Source organism: Entelurus aequoreus, linkage group LG16 (assembly GCF_033978785.1).
Source record: "Entelurus aequoreus isolate RoL-2023_Sb linkage group LG16, RoL_Eaeq_v1.1, whole genome shotgun sequence".
Lineage (NCBI taxonomy): Eukaryota > Metazoa > Chordata > Actinopteri > Syngnathiformes > Syngnathidae > Entelurus > Entelurus aequoreus.
In genome coordinates, this window is record NC_084746.1 from 30,111,539 (window position 1) to 30,131,501 (window position 19,963).

At 44.4% G+C, this 19,963-nt stretch overlaps 1 protein-coding gene across 2 annotated transcripts; it reads left to right on the forward strand.

The window, feature by feature from the left end:
- Positions 1-343: 343 nt before the first annotated feature.
- On the forward strand, positions 344-18,864 carry ppp1r7 (protein phosphatase 1, regulatory (inhibitor) subunit 7). 2 transcript variants are annotated; one of them, XM_062022595.1, is made up of 10 exons: positions 344-457; positions 3,700-3,795; positions 8,324-8,379; positions 13,244-13,309; positions 13,481-13,611; positions 14,075-14,237; positions 14,304-14,420; positions 14,484-14,588; positions 14,655-14,741; positions 18,291-18,864. In XM_062022595.1, the coding sequence occupies exons 1-10, from the start codon at positions 418-420 to the stop codon at positions 18,465-18,467; spliced, it is 1,038 nt and encodes a 345-aa protein (XP_061878579.1). In that variant the 5' UTR covers positions 344-417; the 3' UTR covers positions 18,468-18,864. The 2 variants fall into 2 exon arrangements, with proteins under 2 accessions (XP_061878579.1, XP_061878580.1); XM_062022596.1 differs by lacking the exons at positions 344-457; positions 3,700-3,795; positions 8,324-8,379 and adding an exon at positions 12,898-13,152.
- Positions 18,865-19,963: the final 1,099 nt, after the last annotated feature.

Below are 19,963 nucleotides of genomic sequence, written 5' to 3' on the forward strand. Positions count from 1 at the left end.
CTCATTCCACTTTTTTTAATGTTCTTTTTTATTTTTACAACAGTATTTCCAGAATGTGTGGCGGGCCGGTAAACAATTAGCTGCGGGCCGCAAATGGCCCCCGGGCCGCACTTTGGACACCCCTGAAAATGGAGACAGCTAAAATTGTATAAATAACCAATACCCCAAAATGTTATCTTTGAATTTGTATTACCTGTTTTAACACAGTCACACACTGCCAAATTGTTTAGGTTTTGGCACATATCACATACACTTTTACAAACATTAGAGATGATTTCAATCCATCATTTTATATAGGTCCTACAAAAATACAATTTCATTTTAAAAAAATGTTGATTTTAGTGCCATCTTGTGGTACACCCTTGTAGTGCTGCCTTTTGATTGGCTGAGCCGTTGCCAGGACTGTTTACGGGAAACATGGCTTCCCTGTCTGTTGTAGAGCCTCAAGAAATGGAAGGTGAGTACATATGCAAAGATGCCTGTTCCCCATCAGCACTGTTATCCAGGGTAAATGTCACTGGTGGTGACGAGCGACTTTTCAGTCGTGTGAGTGTATCCAAACTGTCGTCCTGCTTGTGTCTAAACAGATGCACACATCACGCATGCTAGCGAGCAGGCTAACAACAAGGGTCGTTGGCTGACGTTGTTCGCTTAACGTCCAACATGAAGCCACATTATACCGACAATCGACTTCCGATCCCTGCATGAGAATTCGCAATATACGAGAGTGTTCTTAAAATGTATGGAAATGTGCCAACACTGGTGACAGCTTGAAAACAGGCTGTTAGCCTAATTGCCATAGGCATGGTGGTGGTAGCACACCCACAACAACGAGTCGGTTCCAAATGATGTCCATTTGAGTGCATTGTAAACAGTGTGACTTTCCCCAATAGCACATATAATAGTACTATAAAGGTATTTGCAAGGAAACAGTACGACTAAACCACGGGTTCTCAAGCTTTTGGACTTGGGGGCCCAACTTTTCCACTACTTAGGGTCCCAGGCCCACTTAAATATTAACACTAAAATAGTAATCTTACTCTTGATTTTAATCATATTCAAAAATGACATCCAACCTACTTAAAGTTTAACAGTGCTAAGATAACCTAATTATAACTAAATTGATATTAAATGATAATGTATATGATTCTTGAATCAAATCAAATCAAGCTTTATTTATAAAAGAAATGCAGCGCAAAGTGCTTTATAAAGTTAAAAACAATACCCCAGTGACCCATATCCCCCATTATCACATACGTAAGCACGGACACAGATACCAAACACACACAACATACACACATATGCAACTATTTGGACCAATGACTGCATGGCTGAGTACAGAGGACACATGTGAGTAAACACTATCACAAGAGCCACCTGCACCAGGAGGTCATCAGACCATGGCCACCAGGACGCTGACACAAAGGCGCCCCCACAAGCACGGCCGATAACACCTGAGGCAGATGGCTCATCTGAGGAACGTTGGAAAATAAAAATAATAAAACTTGTAAAATAGTAAGAACCATGTGTAGAGATAAAGAATAAGATACAAGTAAGACATATGAAGATTAATAGAAAAATAAAAAATAAAAATATATGTACAGTAAATAAATAAATAAAAGTAAATAAAATCTTGCATAACTAATAGGATAAAAAGTAAAATACGAATGACTTCAATAAAATAATTAATATTAGGTAAAAGCCAAATCAAAAAGGTGGGTCTTAAGCCTGCTCTTAAAAACATGAAAGTTCTCAGAATAAACTGTCAATAAAATTTAAGGGCAAATGAAAATACAGCGTCACCACTTAAGTCATATTTTTTGCGCTTCAGAAACTTCTCAATGACTTAGGCCCCAGACCTCTTCTGTTTGTCTGATATTGTCATTACAAGTGGTGGGAAAGTTGATTAAAAACAGCTAAGAAACAGATATTTCTGCGGCGGAGGTTGCTGAGGTAGTTAAAAAGCTCCTCGGTGGCAAGGCCCCGGGGGTGGATGAGATCCGCCCGGAGGTCCTTAAGGCTCTGGATGCTGTGGGGCTGTTTTGGTTGACAAGACTCTGCAGCATCGCGTGGACATCGGGGGCGGTACCTCTGGATTGGCAGACCGGGGTGGTGGTTCCTCTCTTTAAGAAGGGGAACCGGAGGGTGTGTTCTAACTATCGTGGGATCACACTCCTCAGCCTTCCCGGTAAGGTCTATTCGGGTGTGCTGGAGAGGAGGTTACGCCGGATAGTCGAACCTCAGATTCAGGAGGAACAGTGTGGTTTTCGTCCTGGTCGTGGAACTGTGGACCAGCTCTATACTCTCGGCAGGGTCCTTGAGGGTGCATGGGAGTTTGCCCAACCAGTCTACATGTGTTTTGTGGACTTGGAGAAGGCATTCGACCGTGTCCCTCGGGAAGTCCTGTGGGGAGTGCTCAGAGAGTATGGGGTATCGGACTGTCTGATTGTGGCGGTCCGCTCCCTGTATGATCAGTGCCAGAGTTTGGTCCGCATTGCCGGCAGTAAGTCGGACACGTTTCCAGTGAGGGTTGGACTCCGCCAAGGCTGCCCTTTGTCACCGATTCTGTTCATAACTTTTATGGACAGAATTTCTAGGCGCAGTCAAGGCGTTGAGGGGATCTGGTTTGGTGGCTGCAGGATTAGGTCTCTGCTTTTTGCAGATGATGTGGTCCTGATGGCTTCATCTGGCCAGGATCTTCAGCTCTCGCTGGATCGGTTCGCAGCTGAGTGTGAAGCGACTGGGATGAGAATCAGCACCTCCAAGTCCGAGTCCATGGTTCTTGCCCGGAAAAGGGTGGAGTGCCATCTCCGGGTTGCGGAGGAGACCCTGCCCCAAGTGGAGGAGTTCAAGTACCTTGGAGTCTTGTTCACGAGTGAGGGAAGAGTGAATCGTGAGATCGACAGGCGGATCGGTGCGGCGTCTTCAGTAATGCGGACGCTGTATCGATCCGTTGTGGTGAAGAAGGAGCTGAGCCGGAAGGCAAAGCTCTCAATTTACCGGTCGATCTACGTTCCCATCCTCACCTATGGTCATGAGCTTTGGGTTATGACCGAAAGGACAAGATCACGGGTACAAGCGGCCGAAATGAGTTTCCTCCGCCGGGTGGCGGGGCTCTCCCTTAGAGATAGGGTGAGAAGCTCTGCCATCCGGCTGGAGCTCAAAGTAAAGCCGCTGCTTCTCCACATCGAGAGGAGCCAGTTGAGGTGGTTCGGGCATCTGGTCAGGATGCCACCCGAACGCCTCCCTAGGGAGGTGTTTAGGGCACGTCCGACCGGTAGGAGGCCACGGGGAAGACCCAGGACACGTTAGGAAGACTATGTCTCCCGGCTGGCCTGGGAACGCCTCGGGATCCCCCGGGAAGAGCTGGACGAAGTGGCTGGGGAGAGGGAAGTCTGGGTATCCCTGCTTAGGCTGCTGCCCCCGCGACCCGACCTCGGATAAGCGGAAGAAGATGGATGGATGGATGGATGAAAATACAGCGTCACCACTTAAGTCATATTTTTTGCGCTTCAGAAACTTCTCAATGACTTAGGCCCCAGACCTCTTCTGTTTGTCTGATATTGTCATTACAAGTGGTGGGATAGTTGATTAAAAACAGCTAAGAAACAGATATTTTTTCGCGGCCAAACAAGGGGCCAGGGCCCTATGGTTAAGAAACACTAAACTAAACCAACAACTTTGAATGCTGATTTGTAGTGGATCGAAAGGGAGAGTCTGAAGAGTCAGGTGATGATGAGACCAGGAGGAAGAGCATAAATGGCGACATGGATCCAAATCAGCCGGCTGCCTCAAGTAAGTCCTTCACCCATCCATTTTCTATACGACATGTACTCATTTGGGTCATGGGTAAGCAGGAGCCTATCCCAGCGGACTTCTGGGGTAAGCGGCCGGCGACACACTGGACTGCCCGTCAATCATGGGGCTCACATTCACATCCATGGACAATTGAGAGTCTCCAGTTAACATGCATGTTTTTGGGAAGTGGAAGGAAGTCAAAAGTCCTACGAGAACCCATGCACACGAGATAATATTATAATAGTCATTTTTAAAAACCCTACTAATGCACATATTTTTAATGTAATAGCAGCATTTGTTTGTTTCCGATGGTATTAAACAATAAATGATAAATAATAAAAATCAATTTACGAACTTAATTGGTTCTTGAATATGGTTCGTAAATCAAAAAAATTGTATAGTGAAGCATAGTTCCCCATAAGAAACAACGTAAATATAAATAATAGGTTTCAGCTTCGACAAATTTTAGTTAAAGGCCTACTGAAACCCACTACTACCGACCACGCAGTCTGATAGTTTATATATCAATGATGAAATCTTAGCATTGCAACACATGCCAATAAGGCCGGGTTAACTTATAAAGTGCAATTTTAAATTTCCCGGGAAATATCCGGCTGAAAACGTCTCGGTATGATGACGTTTGCGCGTGACGTCACGGAGTGTGCGGAAGTATTGGGACACCATTGTGTCCCAATACAAACAGCTCTGTTTTCATCGCAAAATTCCACAGTATTCTGGACATCTGTGTTGGTGAATCTTTTGCAATTTGTTTAATGGACAATGAAGACAGCAAAGAAGAAAGCTGTAGGTGGGATCGGTGTATTAGCGGCTGGCTGCAGCAACACAACCAGGAGGACTTTGAGTTGGATAGCAGACGCGCTACCGTGAGGACGCAGCTTTCTTCCAAACATTTGATCGCTTGCCCGTCCGTGCGTGCCGTACGTACGTAACTTTGGGGAAATATATGTGCTTCTATGAACTTTGCGGAAGTGAACGGTACTTTGGGCTGTAGGATTGAGTGTGTTGTGCGGGTGTTTGAGTTGTATTGGCGGGTTATATGGACGGGGGGGGAGGTGTTTGTTATGCGCGATTAATTTGTGGCATATTAAATATAAGCCTGGTTGTGTTGTGGCTAATAGAGTATATATATGTCTTGTGTTTATTTACTGTTTTAGTCATTCCCGGCTAAATATCAGGTCCCAGCCGCCTCTCACAGCATCTTCCCTATCTGAATCGCTTCCACTGCACTCTAATCCTTCACTTTCACTTTCCTCATCCACGAATCTTTCATCCTCGCTCAAATTAATGGGGTAATCGTCGCTTTCTCGGTCCGAATCGCTCACGCTGCTGGCGTCCATGATTGAAAACAATGTGCAGATGTGAGGAGCTCTTCAACCTGTGACGTCACGCTACTTCCGGTACAGGAAAGGCTTTTTTTATCAGCGACCAAAAGTTGCGAACTTTATCGTCGATGTCCTCTATCAATCAATCAATCAATCAATGTTTATTTATATAGCCCTAAATCACAAGTGTCTCAAAGGGCTGTACAAGCCACAACGACATCCTCGGTACAGAGCCCATATACGGGCAAGGAAAACTCACCCCAGTGGGACGTCAATGTGAATGACTATGAGAAACCTTGGAGAGGACCGCATATGTGGGTAACCCCCCCCTCTACTAAATCCTTTCAGCAAAAATATGGCAATATCGCGAAATGATCAAGTATGACACATAGAATGGATCTGCTATCCCCGTTTGAATAAGAAAATCTCATTTCAGTAGGCCTTTCAGGTTTGTACACTTTGAAGACAATATAAATTGCTATGCTGGGCAATTATATGATCGTGATCGATGATGGCGATTAATTTCAGTTCGATCACAGTGATCAGCTGTTAGCATATATCCTCGATTACACATGGCGGAAATGTCTGTTAGAAGATACCGCAGTAGTAAAAAGTAGGGAAGCAATGGTGCTTGGTATAATCCTGCATGGAACAATCTGCCTTTATTGACCGTGATCCTGCATGTGTCTGTGTGTGTGTGTTTGTGTACGTGTGCATGTCGTGTTTGTGTCCGTGTGTGTGCGCGACTGCCCCTGTCCATCGTCGCGAAAGTCAGGCTCGTCATGATGTAATTAATGTTCAATCAGCGTTGTGCCTTTTCCCCCTTACACAGCTGGAAGTGCAGCCCAGAAGAATAAAATAAGTAAATACTGACTGTTTGAGTTCACGTTGTGTTGCGCAGTAATCCTGCCATGAATGCGGTCTCGCAGGCAGGCACAGAATGTTGTTGTCATTAAACTACTGTATTGGTCCCGACTGGGAAAATAAATACACCTTCTAAGGCCATATCCACACGAACACAGATACTTAATAAACGCATACTTATCTCTGCGTTTAGGCCTCTTGTCCACTTGCAAACGCATACTTTTGCAAACGCTGGCCAAAGTGTAGAGTTCCAAAACTCTCCGCTTAGTGTATGCGTGTACACGGGACAAACAGAGACCTGTGATGACATCACGGTTGTGCGCTGTCATTTTCAAAGCTCAAGACTGCCTTGCTGGCTTTAAACCATGTACGAGGACTTACTGTATATTTGAACGGAAACATGCTGCTATTTTCACTCAACATTAATAAAAAAGTAACATCAAAATAGGCTTTGCTACACTGCCGACAGCGCAAATGACCGTCCGCTGTTTTGGATACGATCGCTGTCGGACCTCCACCTGATGGGCCAACTTTGACAAGCAAGACTTTTTTCTCTGTGTCATAAGAAAGGTGCAACATCATCTCATGTTTTTAATCCTTATTTAACAACAGATCATGAAGTTAACTTACGTGCATTGCTTCCATTTGTGTAGATGGAGCTGGGAGCGACCGTGCACGTGCGTAAAAAGCGACCGAGCAACTAAAAAAACCCATTATGCAGTATCCTCCTTGTAGTGTGTACTGATGTTAATGACAATATACACTTTATTGCACATGTAATATATCACTATATCGATGATAAGATGCTTTATAAATTCCATGAGAGTTTTGCAGCGGCACACGCACAAACATGCAAAAGGGTTTCCTTGGCTCGTTAGTGCGTGCAGATTTTAGAAATAATGTATACTTCACTGCTCATGTAATACATCACAATGTTGCTGATTAAAAACATGTTATAATTCTGTGAGTGTTGGGTTTCAGCAGCACAGGCGTGCATGTATGCTTTAAACACTAAAAACAAAGATGCTTAGTATTCCCTGGGCTCTGTGTAAGTGCAGGCTGGTTTTAAAGATAATGTACATGTCATTGTACGTCTAGCATATCAAAATAAACATCGTAATAACAGAGGTGTAATGCCACCAAGTCTGCTGTTGCTGCTTTTTTCAGGCATCTGATTGGACAAAATGTGCATGACAATAAGTGTATGTGTTGGTGTGTAGACGGAGACAGTTTTGAAACTACATTTGTGTGGATGGAGATTGTTTTAACCTTGTTTTAACCGTTTTTGAAACTCTGTGTTCCTGTGGACATGGCCAAATTCAATCAGAAAAAAAACACTTTGTTCAAATTATTTTTGAGTGTGTGGATAAAAACAATTAATTCCTGACATAATTTTAAACTTCTTTTATGTGTTGGTACACGTTGTATTACAGTACCTCAAATTCAACCTGCACTTTAATGTACTTTCATTAAATATAAGATACAGATATTGAGATTAAAAAAACTCCTAAATCTGGGTCACCGTTTGCCAAACCAATGGTGAGAAGCACTGATGTATACAACTAATCAAAGAATACAAATAAGAATTTACCAAATAAAAGTGTTGTTGTATTCAGTGCAACACTGATACTTTGTTTACTGCAGAATGAAATATGTGATGACAAACAAAATAACAAAAGAACTTTGAGAAGAAAAAAAATGATTTCTCTTTAAACACCCCCCACCGCTTTCCCCCCAATCCTGCACGGAAATTGTGATATTTATCGAGATTGAATGATATGAAAAAATAAATCGTGATAATTTTTTTGGCCATATCGTCCAGCCCTATAACAAACAAACATAACGGGTGATGTATCAACTTTCTATCTAAAAACGAGGAGAACTGCTGTACCGTACTGTGCTCTGCTAACACGGGCACACACAAAGAAGCCACTATGGTGCCCTCCCAAATGATCAGAAATCCTTAAGTTTAACAACCACATTGCTACAAAAATAAACATTTAAAAAAGGTCAAATCTACTCACATTGACAAGGAGCTGAAAGAATGGAGCAGACAGACAGAGGGAGAGAGAAGGAAGGGGGCTGCAACCCCCCCACCCCCCGTTCGTACACAGAGACATAGCGCGCACGGAGGCATACTTGTGCCAGTTCAAGAGTTCGTAAATCTAAATGTTTGCAAATAGAAGGGTTCATACACTGAGGTTCCACTTTTGTCTCTCCAAGATATTCCTCTTCTGTCTCAGCCGAGTCTTGTCCTATAAGAGCATAGCTTGTTTTATTTACAATGATGATTTATGTCTGTGCATCATTTTTCATAGATAAGGAAGAGTCTCCTGTCGACATGGATACCATCACTTTGGACCCGGAAGAGGAGGTAAGAGGAGGCTGTTGCTGGAATTAATATGTTGGGGGGAAAAAATATATTTTTTGCTGGGTTGCATATGACGTTGTGTCCATTTTTCTTGTTCGCTGCTAATTCACATGATGGTCAGCAAGCTTGGGCGTAGCATTGAAACAAGTGAGAGTGAGTGTAGTGTATCCTTTTTCTCAATGGCGTCACCATCACAGCAGCCCGGCACTCGTTATGTCACTCAAATACGTTACTTACCGATGCACAAATAAGTCCAAAATTGTCTTTCATGGATTTATGCTTGATTTGTGGACCCATCCATCCATCCATCCATCTTCTTCCGCTTATCCGAGGTCGGGTCACGGGGGCAGCAGCCTAAGCAGGGAAACCCAGACTTCCCTCTCCCCAGCCACTTCGTCCAGCTCTTCCCGGGGGATCCCGAGGCGTTCCCAGGCCAGCCGGGAGACATAGTCTTCCCAACGTGTCCTGGGTCTTCCCCGTGGCCTCCTACCGATCGGACGTGCCCTAAACACCTCCCTAGGGAGGCGTTCGGGTGGCATCCTGACCAGATGCCCGAACCACCTCAACTGGCTCCTCTCGATGTGGAGAAGCAGCGGCTTTACTTTGAGCTTCAGCCGGATGGCAGAGCTTCTCACCCTATCTCTAAGGGAGAGCCCCGCCACCCGGCGGAGGAAACTCATTTCGGCCGCTTGTACCCGTGATCTTGTCCTTTCGGTCATAACCCAAAGCTCATGACCATAGGTGAGGATGGGAACGTAGATCGACCGGTAAATTGAGAGCTTTGCCTTCCGGCTCAGCTCCTTCTTCACCACAACGGATCGATACAGCGTCCGCATTACTGAAGACGCCGCACCGATCCGCCTGTCGATCTCACGATCCACTCTTCCCCCACTCGTGAACAAGACTCCAAGGTACTTGAACTCCTCCACTTGGGGCAGGGTCTCCTCCCCAACCCGGAGATGGCACTCCACCCTTTTCCGGGCAAGAACCATGGACTCGGACTTGGAGGTGCTGATTCTCATCCCAGTCGCTTCACACTCAGCTGCGAACCGATCCAGCGAGAGCTAAAGATCCTGGCCAGATGAAGCCATCAGGACCACATCATCTGCAAAAAGCAGAGACCTAATCCTGCAGCCACCAAACCAGATCCCCTCAACGCCTTGACTGCGCCTAGAAATTCTGTCCATAAAAGTTATGAACAGAATCGGTGACAAAGGGCAGCCTTGGCGGAGTCCAACCCTCACTGGAAACGTGTCCGACTTACTGCCGGCAATGCGGACCAAACTCTGGCACTGATCATACAGGGAGCGGACCGCCACAATCAGACAGTCCGATACCCCATACTCTCTGAGCACTCCCCACAGGACTTCCCGAGGGACACGGTCGAATGCCTTCTCCAAGTCCACAAAACACATGTAGACTGGTTGGGCAAACTCCCATGCACCCTCAAGGACCCTGCCGAGAGTATAGAGCTGGTCCACAGTTCCACGACCAGGACGAAAACCACACTGTTCCTCCTGAATCCGAGGTTCGACTATCCGGCGTAGCCTCCTCTCCAGCACACCTGAATAGACCTTACCGGGAAGGCTGAGGAGTGTGATCCCACGATAGTTAGAACACCCCCTCTGGTTCCCCCTCTTAAAGAGAGGAACCACCACCCCGGTCTGCCAATCCAGAGGTACCGCCCCCGATGTCCACGCGATGCTGCAGAGTCTTGTCAACCAAGACAGCCCCACAGCATCCAGAGCCTTAAGGAACTCCGGGCGTATCTCATCCACCCCCGGGGCCTTGCCACCGAGGAGCTTTTTAACTACCTCAGCAACCTCAGCCCCAGAAATAGGAGAGCCCACCACAGATTCCCCAGGCACTGCTTCCTCATAGGAAGACGTGTTGGTGGGATTGAGGAGGTCTTCGAAGTATTCCCCCCACCGATCCACAACATCCGCAGTCGAGGTCAGCAGAACACCATCCTCACCATACACGGTGTTGATAGTGCACTGCTTCCCCTTCCTGAGGCGGCGGATGGTGGTCCAGAATCGCTTCGAAGCCGTCCGGAAGTCGTTTTCCATGGCTTCCCCGAACTCCTCCCATGTCCGAGTTTTTGCTTCCGCGACCGCTGAAGCCGCACACCGCTTGGCCTGTCGGTACCTGTCCGCTGCCTCAGGAATCCTATGAGCCAAAAGAACCCGATAGGACTCCTTCTTCAGCTTGACGGCATCCCTCACCGCCGGTGTCCACCAACGGGTTCTAGGATTACCGCCACGACAGGCACCAACTACCTTGCGGCCACAGCTCCAATCAGCCGCCTCGACAATAGAGGCGCGGAACATGGTCCATTCGGACTCAATGTCCAGCACCTCCCTCGTGACATGTTCAAAGTTCTTCCGGAGGTGGGAATTGAAACTCTCTCTGACAGGAGACTCTGCCAGACGTTCCCAGCAAACCCTCACAATGCGTTTGGGCCTGCCAGGTCTGTCCGGCATCCTCCCCCACCATCGCAGCCAACTCACCACCAGGTGGTGATCGGTAGAAAGCTCCGCCCCTCTCTTCACCTGAGTGTCCAAAACATGAGGCCGCAAATCCGACGACACAACTACAAAGTCGATCATGGAACTGCGGCCTAGGGTGTCCTGGTGCCAAGTGCACATATGGACACCCTTATGTTTGAACATGGTGTTCGTTATGGACAATCTGTGACGGGCACAAAAGTCCAATAACAAAACACTGCTCGGGTTCAGATCCGGGCGGCCATTCTTCCCAATCACGCCTCTCCAGGTTTCACTGTCGCTGCCAACATGAGCGTTGAAGTCCCCCAGTAGAACGAGGGAATCACCCGGGGGAGCACTCTCAAGTACTCCCTCGAGCGAATCCAAAAAGGGTGGGTACTCTGAGCTGCGGTTTGGCGCGTAAGCGCAAACCACAGTCAGGACCTGTTCCCCCACCCGAAGGCGGAGGGAAGCTACCCTCTCGTCCACCGGGTTGAACTCCAACATGCAGGCTCTGAGCCGGGGGGCAACAAGAATTGCCACCCCAGCCCGTCGCCTCTCACTGCCGGCAACGCCAGAGTGGAAGAGAGTCCAGCCCCTCTCGAGAGAACTGGTTCCAGAGCCCTTGCTGTGCGTCGAAGTGAGTCCGACTATGTCTAGCCGGAACTTCTCCACCTCGCGCACTAGCTCAGGCTCCTTCCCCCCCAGCGAGGTGACGTTCCACGTCCCAAGAGCTAGCTTCTGTAGCCGAGGATTGGACCGCCAAGTGCCCTGCCTTCGGCCGCCACCCAGCTCACTTCGCACCCGACCTCTATGACCCCTGCTATGGGTGGTGAGCCCATTGGAGGGGGGACCCACGTTGCCTCTTCGGGCTGTGCCCGGCCGGGCCCCATGGGGACAGACCCGGCCACCAGGCGCTCGCCATCGTGCCCCACCTCCGGGCCTGGCTCCAGAGGGGGGCCCCGGTGACCCGCGTCCGGGCGAGGGAAATCTGGGTTCCTTGTTTTTATCTTTCATTGAGGTCTTCGAGCTGCTCTTTGTCTGATCCCTCACCTAGGACCAGTTTGCCTTGGGAGATCCTACCGGGGGGCATAAAGCTCCCGGACAACATAGCTCCTAGGATCATTGGGACACGCAAACTCCTCTACCACGGTAAGGTGGCAGCTCAGAGAGGAGATTTGTGGACCCCTCCAGATGTAAAGACACATGTTAAAATAAAATAAACAACAACAAAAAAGCAAACATTGAAAAATAGAGCAAAAAGGCATAATGTAATGAGAAATGCTGAAATCTTGATACAAATTACAAATACAGCAATTTTCTTTTTTTATTAGCCTATTTCATTACAAATTACATGATGATGTCACGCTATCACCATATTGAAAGAATATTAAGGACAATATTGCTGGGTTACATATGACTTCACGTCCGCTTTGCTTCGTTGCGGTGTAATGGAAGACAAGATTGAGCCGGGCGAAAATGCTGCTGGTAAGTGTTGTAGGTGTTCAAATCGATAAATTGAAAATATATATATATTTTTTAAAGACAAATCTTTGAAGTTTTATTATTGTCTGATTTTAGTTTCGTTTTTTTCTCATTGTGCTTCTTGCTGTTTTCTCAATTTTTGCTGGTGTTTTTTGTAATGTACCTAGTGCCAATGACAAACGAGTTGTCAAACTAGGTGCACCTGCTGGATGTGGAGGTTCTGGGCTGGTGTAGTGTAGTTACATGTGGTCTGCAGTGGTGAGACCGGTTGGATGTACTGCCAAATTCTCTGAAACGCCTGTCGAGACAGTTTATGGTAGAGAAATGAACATTAAGTTCACTGGCAACTGCTCTGGTAGACATTCCTGCAGTCAGCATGTCAACAGCATGCTCCCCTTAAAACTTGCGACATCTGTGGCATTGTGATGTGTGATAAAACTGCAAATTTCAGTCCTTTTATTGTGGGCAGCCTATGGCACACCTGTGCAATGACCATGCTGTTTAATCAGCATCTTGATATGCCACACCTGTGAGGTGGGATGGATTATCATGGCAAAGAAGAAGTGCTCACTAACAGAGATTTAGACAGATTTGTGAACAATATTTGAGAGGAATAGGTCTTTTTTCAGTATATAGTAAAAGTTTTAGATCTTTGAGTTCATCTCATGAAAATTAGGAGCAAAAACTAAAGTGTTGTGTTTATATTTTTGTTCATTGTAAATTAACAAAATCGCGGACTGTAATATTTGGCTTGCTAGCTTCCTGTTGCAAACGAGCGATGATGACGTTGAACTCGGTGACGGACGTACGGACGAGCGTCGGCCCTATGGCAGCAGACTACTGAAATGTTAGTATGATTACTACCCCAATTACTGGTGTCTTTTGTTTTTTAACAGGATGTTGATCTTGTTCATTGTCGTATTGGAAAAATTGAAGGACTGGAAGTACTACAGAAAGTTAAAGTAAGTCCTTGGTACACTAACATATCACTAGATGTAAATGTGATGCTCCTTTGCTTAACATTGTTAAGAATTCCAGAAACCAATAAACCATGACCAAAATGTATTTAAAAAAAGAAGGTATTTTTCAGATCGCTTTCTCTGATCGTGTCAATCCTTTCTTTGTCCACGCAGACCCTCTCCTTACGACAGAATCTTATTAAAAAGATAGAAAACCTCGACAGTTTGACCTCGCTGCAGGAGCTTGATTTGTACGACAATCAAATCCGCAAGTTGGAGAACATCAACAAGCTCACAGAGTTGGAGTAAGTCTGCAGAAATGACCCTTACAGCTCTATCGAGGAACCTACAAAGTTGAGCACAATTAATCTCTTGATGCTGACGCATGCAGAGCAATACTGTCACCTAGTGGCTTTTTGTAGATATTACTGAGATTAGTAAAGCGTTGCGATATTTACAGTATGTGCGTTTCTCCGAGGGCCTGGATCCTTTATGTTGCTGTGAGTTCCATATCTGGTTCGATGGTTATCATCACAAGTTTCCTTTTATCTTTCACTGGTGCCCCTCTATTGTGGCATCTCAAAAAAAAAAACGTTTGGGAATTTAATTCCTATACTCGTTGAGTTTTGAAGATGTTGGTTGAACTTTTAAATTGTACAGCTTTTAGAGGTTCTCCTGCACTGTGTTAGTTTGTTCAGTTGTGTTTTATCATGATGCTGCTTGAATTTACTTTGTACAGTGAGTTGATCTTATTTGAATCCACTGCAGGCAGCTTGACCTGTCCTTCAACCTTTTACGAAAGATGGAAGGTTTGGATCAGCTGACTCAGCTGAAGAAACTTTTTTTGCTTCACAACAAAATCAACGGCATCGCCAATTTGGACCACTTCACATGTCTGGAGATGTTGGAGCTGGGCTCCAATCGTATTCGAGTATGTTCTGGTTACACGTACACACACACCTGAGACATTATAATGACATATTTGTGTTGTTCAAAGGTCATAGAGAACCTGGACTCCCTCACATCTTTGCAAAGCTTATTTCTTGGTACCAATAAGATCAACAAGCTGCAGAACATGGACAGTTTACACAGCCTGACGGTGTTAAGCATTCAGGTACTTGCACAGTTCAACTAATTGCTCGTGAGACCTTGCTAACTTCTTTGCATCCTTTTTAAGAGTAATCGGATTACTAAAATGGAGGGGCTGCACAACCTCGTCAGTTTGCGAGAGCTCTACCTGAGCCACAATGGCATTGAGGTCATCGAGGGTTTGGAGAACAATGTGAGTTTAAAACATGCTTGAAGTGTTCGATGTATTAAACGCCACACTCCCCCTCACCCTGTTTAGAAAAAGCTGACAACTCTGGACATCGCAGCCAACAGAGTGAAGAGGATTGAAAACATCAGTCATCTGACAGAGTTGCAGGAGTTCTGGGTATGGCCCTTTCATTGTGCATCATACTCAATCTCATCCAATTCCTTAAGTGTCGCACAGTAGCGCCCCCCTGAGAGTTGTTTTAAAAAATAAAAATAAAAGACATGCCTTTATGCACAAAAATGGCTCTTGAACCAAAGACATAAAGAAAAGAGGAAATGGGCTATCTTGGTTTGAAGTATCCGACAAACAAAAGTAGAATAATATATAACTTTACTTTCACTGTTGCAGGATATCAGGATCAGTTAAGCATATCCTAACAATTAGCAGCATTGTAACATTGGAAATAAAAAGTACAATACCAAAAAAATATACCCAAACAATTGGGAACATGTCCTTATATTCATGTTTGTGTGTGCAGTGTGTTTTTGGGGAGGTAATCTTAAAGTGCCACATGGGTGGGTGAGGTAAGGGATGGATTTCACAGCTTGGAGGTCAAAGCTGTTTTTTGAGCCTGTTGTTTCAAAACCAGGGGTGTCCGAACTTTTTCCAACTAGGGCTGCAAAGAGAAAAATATAAGCCACACACATTTTGTACATCCGAGATGCTAATATCTAAACACCCATCAATCCATCCATTAATTTTCTACCTGCGTGCACAATGTAGATCCATATACAGTGGATCCGGAAAGTATTCACAGCGCTTCATGTTTTCCACATTTTGTTATGTTACATCCTTATACCAGAATTTATTCAATTTATTTTTGTTCTCTACACTCAATACTAAATAATAGGGAGGTAAGGGTCTCAAATTTCACAGTACAATATTATTGTAGTATAAATCCCCCACAAAAAACACCTTAAAAAAGCCACAGTGTGTAAAATGAAGTGGCAGGAATGTTAGGATAACGTAAACACAATGTAATTGAACACAAACGTAATGCTTAAATGTTCTAATAATACCTGAGATTTAATAATACCTGAGATTTATATAGCGCTTTTCTAAGTACCCAAAGTCGCTTTACATGTTAAAAACCCATCATTCATTCACACTTGGTGGTGGTAAGCTACTTTCGTAGCCACAGCTGCCCTGGGGTAGACTGACGGAAGCGTGGCTGCCAATTTGCGCCTACGGCCCCTCCGACCACCACCTATCATGCATTCAACATTCATTCACCGGTGTGAGCGGCACCGGGGGCAAGGGTGAAGTGTCCTGCCCAAGGACACAACGGCATGGTAAGAGGCGGGGAGCGAACCTGCGACCCTCAGGTTTCTGACACGGGCGCTCTACTCACTACGCCATGCCGCCCCTAATCTTATTTATTACGATAAACATGATTGTTTTAAGTGCAAAGAATTGTGCAGGGACATCCACTGTTTCTACCATCCATCCATCCATTTTCTACCGCTTGTCCCTTTCGGGGTCGTGGGGGGTGCTGGAGCCTACCTCAACTGCATTCGGGCGGAAGGAGGGGTACACCCTGGACAAGTCGCCACCTCATCGCAGGGCCAACACAGTCGCGTGTCTTTAAAGTGACAATGTAAACATCCAATGTAAAACAATAAGGTTCACTTTAGTGTCTTTCAACTTTTATTTTCTTAGAAGCCGTGTCCTCCTCAGTGGACATGTTTATATCAATTTGGAATATGCTGTTTCTCAGAAAAGTTAACAGTCAATTTAACTTTTATTAATGTTAATACCCTAACAAACTGATGTTTGGATTTCGCTGGCTTCAAATATCTTTTCTGGATGACAGTTCGCCCGAATGCAGCTGGACAGTATGAAGGTTAATTTGTGTCTTGATTACGAAAGCTTTTTTGATTGGAATCAGACAGTAGTGCTTTCAAATGGAGGAGAGAAAAAGTCCTCCTTTCTGTCCAATATCACATGAAAATGGTTGTTTTTTGGCATCTTATTTTTCCAGCTTCCATACTCCTTTTTATACACTTTACAAGAAACACATTTGCGGCAAACTCCGTAGCTTGCTAGCTTGTGCACGCCAGTTCTCTAAGACTCTTATTTTGTTAGCGCAGGCAGGATGAAGCAGTGCTTTTATTATGAAGATAGGAACTGTGCAGTCAGTCTTTAGAGTTTTGATGGCAGGTAATTGAAATAAAAAGTGTTTCTCGCCTTCCTGTCGGTCATTTTTTCCTAATAATCCTCTCACAAGACCCTCGGGTGCCGTAAATGTCAGTCAAGTGACGAAAGTGACGTCTTGGTGAAGATTGATGATCGCTCATTTTTAGGTCTATTTTTTTAATGCCTGACTGCCGATCGACTGACACACCCTCCGCCATCGACTGGTAGCTCGCGATCGACGTAATGGGCACCCCTGGCCTAAAAGCTAAAATATACTCACGCATCACATAGCTTGTGTAAGCGATGCCGTCTTGCTCCTCCTCCTGCGTACCCTCTTGCTGAACCTGACGTGCACCTCCCAAAAAATTTGACTTCGCTTCAGCGGCGATGCGGGCCGCACAGTTGTGACTGGTCAGTGTTTGCCGAAGAGGATCCCTGAGCACAGGAGAGTAGACGTGCTTGAAATGCACAAATTATTGTATGAGATAAAGCAACAGTGATTGAACATTTGCATGCAAACTGATATTATGTAGTGTATCTCGGTGCGCTCTAAAAATAATTACTTAATATGTGTTTTTTCAGCCATAGTGTTGTTGCGTCCAGAAGAAGTCACACAAAGTACGACGCTCTTTTGAACTTTTATGCCAATCTTGTTCCAACAACAGGTTCAATTCCGAAACATATTCTTTCTCGTGCACACACTATTGTACCGTTTTTCTCCCGCACACAACCCTTCTTCATTCTCAGTCAATCACCTTCCAAACACGGTATGTTCACGTCCATGGGAACTCTGAACACCAATAACACATTAACTAAAATATTAACACCAGCAGTTGTTTATTTTCAATTACAAAGCTCTCTCTTGCCCCATGTCCCGAAAGGCTAAATAGTGTTACAAATTCGCCCATCTTCCCGACTTGTTCAGAAGTTTCACAGTCGATCTTCACAAACATCTTTTTATCTGGTTTATGAGTAAACTTTAAAAGTAAACCGATGTTTCTGAATGATTAATTACAGTGCCAACAAAGATGCCGATGTTGTTGTCATTGCTCACGCTTCAAATATCTGGTTAATGACAGCTGCGGTAGCTCCTTCAGGAGACACTGCCTTCAGTGTTTTGGAAGAAAATTGCAAGTCAGGCGCCAGCCCCCACCGAAAAGATATACACGAATCAAGACACCATCAGAGGGGACGCAAGCTACATGATGCAAGAGTATATTTCAGTCTTGAACCCTCACCAAAATAGCTGTCATCTTACAGAATTATGTGGTCTTTGAAGGTTTTCATGTGTCCTGCCATAACAGTTTTCACCAGCATACACATGCTTGCAAAATTTGTCAGTTTTCCAGTGTTGCAAAGCAATCAAAAAGGTGATTTATTTACTGTAATAATAATAGTGGGAAAAAATAACAAGAACAACCAATTTCCCTCCACATCCCATGCACCCTTCCGTGTTGCCATATTTTTCGACACCGCTGTCAAAGAGTCTAGCACAAAGTCCAAATGTCCTGACTGAACTCTCACTCCCAGATGAACGACAACCAGATTGACAACTGGTCTGACCTGGACGAGCTGAAGAACGCCAAGTCTCTGGAGACGGTGTACCTGGAAAGAAACCCGCTACAGAAGGACCCACAGTACCGACGAAAGATCATGCTTGCACTCCCCAGCGTCCGCCAGATCGACGCCACCTTTATCCGCTTTTGAAGTGCAGTATGTACAATCCATGTGACTTATTTACAGTGTTCACCCTCTAGTCACAAAAAATGTTATCATTTTGTATGCATTGGCCTCGCTCCTTATACAAAAGGTAAAGTCGCACAGCTCACTCAATATACATGAATGCACTCATTCACGACTTGAGCTATTGTGTGGAAGCTCATATATTTACAATGCTGGATATTAACTGTGAAAAATCACGAGAATCACATTTGTTTCCTGCACTTGTTGTACTCTTCATGAAAATCACAAACGGCATATTTTAAGATGCACTGCAAGAGAGAGAAGACTCAACAGTTCCAAAGTCACGCCGTCAGAATACTGTCCACTGCACACTTAAAAACACTCCCGAACCAGGTATTAAAGACAAAAGATGCAACTTTTATTTTGCTTTTTTCCTGTTTTTGAAGATATTTACAACAAAACCTGATGAATGTCCAGCAGTCTATTCCTCCTATTTCACAAGAGTGACCTCCCTGTAGTAAAATAAAGCTCTTGAGAATGTAACATCACTGTCTAATATAGTAATGATGCTTTTTTGTATTACAGTACTGATCACTTATTTGGTTCCTTCTTATTTTCGCCACATTGGACTTTGTTTAGAGTGAAACGAAACTTCGTAAAGGCGAAACGCTTTTACTGGTGCAGTTTTTACCTCAAGTTCTTGGACCATACTTGTAAATTCATACATGCTGCAGTGACACATTCTGTATTATTTATTGACACCCTCATTAAAAGTGAGGATTACTTAGTTCCTTGTAAATAATGCAATTGATTTCATCACTATAAATTAAATGTAGGAGTTGGCGACTGGAAAATACAGAAACTAACATGGATATTTCAAATAACATACATTGGTATGAATGTGATGGCATTTGGTTTTAACGAAAGTATGCCTACCATGGCAAGTGGGATTAAAATTGTCAATGTGTATCTGTAAGCTTTTAGTAATTTTTGACATTTCATCGCTTTTTTTTTTTTTTTTGTATGGCAGGACAAGTTATATGACAGTGGTTCAGATATACTTCAGTACATAAATCACAGGGTTTTGGACTTTGTTTGAAATTGAATGTATTATGCAAACAACAATAAATGTATAGCATCAAGAAAGTTTTCCTTGTAATCTATAAGACATGAACTAGTAAAGTAACTACTAACATTTTGAATTTAAATAACAGGAGCATGACAAAGAAAAAGTAGGAAGAAGCAGATTTTCTGGACCCCGACTTAAACAAGTTGAAAAACGTATTCGGGTGTTACCATTTAGTGGTCAATTGTACGGAATATGTACTGTACTGTGCAATCTACTAATAAAAGTTTCAATCAATCAATCAGTTCTACTAGTCACCCTTCTCCTATATTTAACGTGGTCATATATCGTAATAGTTAAAATCAATAAATAATGTTAAAAAAGCTTAATAAGTAACACAAATGATAAACAATTGACAGTAGACAATCAATCAAAACAGAAAAATAATGCAATA

Coding starts and splice junctions, on each gene's coding strand:
- ppp1r7 (XM_062022595.1), top strand. CDS start 418: ATGGCTTCCCTGTCTGTTGTAGAGCCTCAAGAAATGGAAG. Junction 8,380..13,243: donor CTTTGGACCCGGAAGAGGAG/GTAAGAGGAGGC, acceptor GTTTTTTAACAG/GATGTTGATCTTGTTCATTG. Junction 14,238..14,303: donor TGGGCTCCAATCGTATTCGA/GTATGTTCTGGT, acceptor TGTTGTTCAAAG/GTCATAGAGAACCTGGACTC.